Source organism: Sinocyclocheilus rhinocerous, unplaced genomic scaffold (genome assembly GCF_001515625.1).
Source record: "Sinocyclocheilus rhinocerous isolate Xijiao unplaced genomic scaffold, SAMN03320098_v1.1 scaffold3187, whole genome shotgun sequence".
Classification (NCBI taxonomy): Eukaryota; Metazoa; Chordata; class Actinopteri; order Cypriniformes; family Cyprinidae; genus Sinocyclocheilus; species Sinocyclocheilus rhinocerous.
In genome coordinates this window covers 125,405-130,201 of record NW_015643040.1, presented here as the reverse complement: position 1 = coordinate 130,201, position 4,797 = coordinate 125,405, and the positions used below count along the sequence as shown (strand labels likewise).

General features: G+C 39.4%; 1 protein-coding gene across 1 annotated transcript in view; it reads left to right on the top strand.

Annotated features, from left to right (window-relative positions):
• Nucleotides 1–2,335: 2,335 nt before the first annotated feature.
• The window catches only part of LOC107756957 (2-acylglycerol O-acyltransferase 2-A-like), a 3,268-nt gene continuing 806 nt past the window's right edge, over nt 2,336–4,797 (top strand). The window contains exons 1-2 of the mRNA XM_016574288.1: nt 2,336–2,558; nt 4,489–4,663. Of these exons, the coding sequence (XP_016429774.1) occupies nt 2,357–2,558; nt 4,489–4,663 (377 nt within the window). The 5' untranslated portion in view covers nt 2,336–2,356. The remainder of the gene's footprint in view (nt 2,559–4,488; nt 4,664–4,797) is intronic.

Below are 4,797 nucleotides of genomic sequence, written 5' to 3'. Positions count from 1 at the left end.
GCGGGAGCTGCGTGGAGTTCCGATCATATGCAGATGTCCGTTCATACTACATGACCGAAAGCGCGTGTTATGTGACCATTCATGCAAATTGTAGCATCATGCTACATAAGACAATAAATAAGATTTATATTCCGCTTTTACTCAAAACTCACTTTAAACCACCATCAAGTTTTTGTAATAACTTCCGATTGCCGTGTGTGTTTTGGCCATGTAATGTTGCTGAAATTAAATATGTTATTACCTCTGAGTCAGAGCAGCGATCATGGAAGAGAGAACACAAGCAGACAGCGCTGGAAGCTGCTAATGCTCATCAGTAAATCAGTGGAAAATGAATAGAAATTATGATTCTGTCTGAGCTATGCGTTTTAACACAAACACTAACTAGTGTAAATGTAGTCTAACAGATGTGTAAACTGAAGACTATTTGAGCTTTATTAAAACTATTTTGCACTGATTTATTGTTGGTTACATTTTGTTCCTTTGTGCAGTGGCTCAGGAGATGAGTCTTTGAGTTTGTATAAACATCAACAAGCTGAAAAATAAAACCAAAGTTTTTTTGTTAGATAATGTAATTTTGTTAAAATTGATTTCATAAAATTGGTATCGAAAAAAGTATCGTTCAGGAACCGGTATCGAAGTCAAGGTATCGGTATCGATATCGAAAATTTTTGAACGATACCCAGCCCTAATCTTTACACACACTTAAACCTAAAATAATCATTCATAAGATTCGAAAAGGTTGAAGCAAATCACAAGGGTGTTCACAGTGGGCTGTGTTTACATTAATCTGGCGTCATAAAAGCAAATGAATCGGGATGCATTTACTTGGCAAGTAAAATGACTTAAGATATTTAGTCTTGTTTTCTGAAAAAATTATCCACATTTTGTTAGTTTTTGCTTGAAACAAGTAAAAATATCTTCCAATGGGGTAAGAAAAATAATCTTAATTCAAAGGCTAAACAAGATTATTTTTCTTAATATAATATCTTAAGTCGTTTTACTTGTCAAGTAAATGCATCTGAATTCCAGAATCTTTAGATATTTATACTAGAAAACAAGACAAAATACTAAGGAAGAAAATCATTTTTTGCAGTGTATATGTGCTTTATTTACATGCATCTCAGAGCGGCTCTGTTCACAGTAAACGCTGCTCCGCACAAACTCTTATCATTTACACGTGTGGAGCGTCTCAAACTCTTATCTCTGCATGTTGTTGTGTGTTTGTGTTTATTATAACGTTCATCTGGGAACGCAACGTGCGCCATTTCATCAGATTTGTAAGGTAAATAATTTATAAACCTACGCAAACACTGGAGAATACGTCAATATCTTTCTCAATATGCTAACTGTTCATCGCGATTTCAAAATAAACATTTAAAACCCTCGCTTTGAGTTTACACGTTTTGATGTCCACATATTCTAGAAATGACAGTGGCTGTAGCATTTCTGTCGTAAAGAAATAGCCAAATATTTAAGATTAAGTGGGCATTTAAATTAAATGTTGTTTGGTCAATATTAAACAAGCATTAGATTGCGCAGCAAAGTGTAAAACAATCGTCAGGCTGTTGGCGCCCTCTGCTGGCATTTGTTAAAATGTGTACTGTACATTAGTTCTATTGTTCAATAAAATCATATGATTACTTGCTTTTAGTACTTTATTTAAGCTAATTATTATTGCCTCATTGCTATTATGTATTAGGGCTGCGACGATAAATCGATGCAGAATTGATTCTTGGACTGATTCTGAGATCTTCCGAATGCATGGTGATTCTCTCTGGAATCGGTTCTGAGCTTATATTTTAACAGCAGATGGCGCTCTACTCTAGTTTTTATCCGCACACTCAAACACTCATGAAGAAGAGCGCTTGTGTGTTCGGCTGAGTCTGTAATTTCACCTCGGCTCAGAATGCTTTTATGACGCCAGATTAATGTAAACACAGCCCACTGTGAACACCCTTGTGATTCGCTTGTACCTTTTCGAATCTTATGAATGATTATTGTAGGTTTAAGTGTGTGTAAGGATTTGGCTGTTTCTAAAGCATGCAGCGCCATCTGCTGTTCAAAACTATAAGCTCAGAATCGGCTTGAGAAAGAATCGCGATGCCTTCGGAAAATCTCAGAATCGATGTGGAATCATTTCTCGATTCGCGATGCATCGATTTATTTTCCCAGCACTATTATATATGTATTTTAAGTCATTTTAAAGGCTATTCTTCACTTAGGTCTATTTTTATTACCACAAAAAAATTAATTATAATGACCCGATTACTCGATTAATCGTCAGAATAATCGACAGATTACTCGATTGCTAAAATAATGGTTAGTGACAGCCCTAGTGCTCTGGTCTCTCTAGCTGATGAAGACGGCGGATCTGGACCCTCGTTATAATTATCTGTTCGGGTTTCATCCTCACGGCGTTCTGGTGGCCGGCGGATTCGGGAATTTCTGCACGGAAGTGTCGGGATTCTCTCGGATGTTCCCCGGACTCACGCCGTACCTGCTGATGCTGCCCTTCTGGTTCAGAGTTCCCTTCTTCAGAGAATACATCATGGGCGGAGGTGTGTGTGAGTGAGTGTGTGAGTGTGTGAGTGAGTGAGTGAGTGAGTGTGTGTGTGTGTGTGTGTGTGTGTGTGAGTGAGTGTGTGTGTGTGAGAGTGAGAGAGTGTGAGTGAGTGTGAGTGTGTGAGTGTTGTGTGAGTGAGTGAGAGTGTGTGTGTGTGAGTGAGTGAGAGTGTGTGAGTGTGTGTGTGAGTGAGTGAGTGAGAGTGTGTGAGTTAGGGGTGTGCAATATATATCGTCTGCGATAATATCGTAATTGTTGTTTCAACGATGTGCGATTTGACATTATCGAGTATTTTGCAAAAACCATTCAAAACACCAATATCACACAAAGAGTGCCATTTTCTCCAAAATTACCTTGATTACAAATGTGATATAGATTTTTTTACAACAGTTCAAAAAACAAGAAGTTAATTAAGAGACTTACGTTTTAGACACCATATTGCCTGTTTTTGCTCTATTTCGACAACAAAAATAACCCCAAACACAGTCACAGCACTGTTCGTGTGTATGAGAGTGAGTGAGTGTGAGAGTGTGTGTGAGAGTGAGTGTGTGTGTGTGTGTGAGTGAGTGAGAGAGTGCGAGTGAGTGTGAGTTGTGTGAGTGTTGTTTTGTGTCTCTGAGCAACATGACGGTGTTTCGTTCTTGAATGAATCAACCGTTTAAATGATTCGGTTCAATCGCAATGACTCACTTATTAAGAGGGATTTGCTGCCACCTGCTGGCGGTTCTAATTTCAAATTTCGGCTTTTTCTTTTTTTTTGTTGTTGATTTTTTCCATGTTTTAAATCATTTCAAATATCAGTATTCAACGTTTTGTGTTTAATATATCAAAACATTATTTATTCATTTGTAACTGCAGGTTAAATGCATTCATGTCCTGCATTAAACAGTGTGTAAACACATCTAAACGCCTCTTCAGACGCAGCTTCTGTGTTTCCTCTGCGCTGCAAAGATTAATTTAGTTGATACTGATTTCATTTGTTTGGTAACAGCCCAAATGTCTTATTATTCTAATTCACTGATTAAATGTAAGAATTTGACTCAAAAGATAATGCACACTTTTAGAAAAAATGGCTTTATAAAGGTAAAAATCAACTTAAACATATTGGGAAAGATTAATTTCTATCAGACCAGCACACAGAATATGAAGAATATCAAACACTTCAGGAGTCCGCTGTCCACGGCAGTCCTTAAGATATCAGCACAATAACACACTCAGCACAATACCAGCTAATTACCGTCATCGATAAACTCACAGAGTGTGTGTGTGTGAGTGTGTGTGTGTTTGTGTGTGTGTGTGTGTGTGTGTGTGTTTGACCTTTCTGTTTATTCTGGTTGTGTAATGGGATGTTGTGAAAGTGTGAAACCCTTGAATGTCTGAATTATGTTCTTTGTGAGGTTAAATGTGTTTAATTGTCATGAAATTCTGGTGTAAATAATGGTCTTAAGAATGTTTTACTTATGCATCTATAATTTAAACTGTTTAATATAAACAGCACGGGTCTCATGGTTCAGTGCTGCGTTGCGAGTCACTTTTCCTGCGTTTGATGGCGTTTCTTCAGCCGCGGGTCGGTGGCGTAACAGTCTGATGTAAAGCGTGATTTCACTCAGATTGTGTAAAATACTGAAGTGTAGACAAAGTTTGGCTCGTCGGCTCAGCATTATTGCAATCTGCTCACTTTATGCTCCTGCTTGGAGATTGGTGCGCTGAACCGAACGAGTGTCTCGTCTGCTTTCGTTCACTGAGTTCATGAAGAGCGTGACTCGCACCTTCAGTTTATGAACAGTGTGACTTTTTATTCACTTTTATGAGACGCCTCGTACGTTCAGATTGTTTGTGATGGATGGGTTTGTGTTGCTGAGTAGTGAAGGTGTGTGTGAACTCTTCTCTGACAGTACTCTGTGTCTGACCTCTGACCTCTGCAGGGCTGGTGTCGAGCGAGAAGGCCAGTGCGAGTTACCTGCTGAGTCGTCCAGGTGGAGGTCAGGTGGCTGTGATCGCGGTGGGCGGAGCTCCAGAATCACTGGACGCTCGACCGGGGGCCTTAACCCTTCAGCTGCTGCAGCGCAAGGGCTTCGTTAAACTCGCCCTCAAACACGGGTGAGACAGAGAGAGTGTGTGTGTGTGTGTGTGTGTACTGATGTGAGTGTGTGTGAGAGAGTGTGTGTACTGATGTGAGTGTGTGTGAGAGAGTTTGTGTACTGATGTGTGTGTGTGTGTGTGTGTGTGTGTGT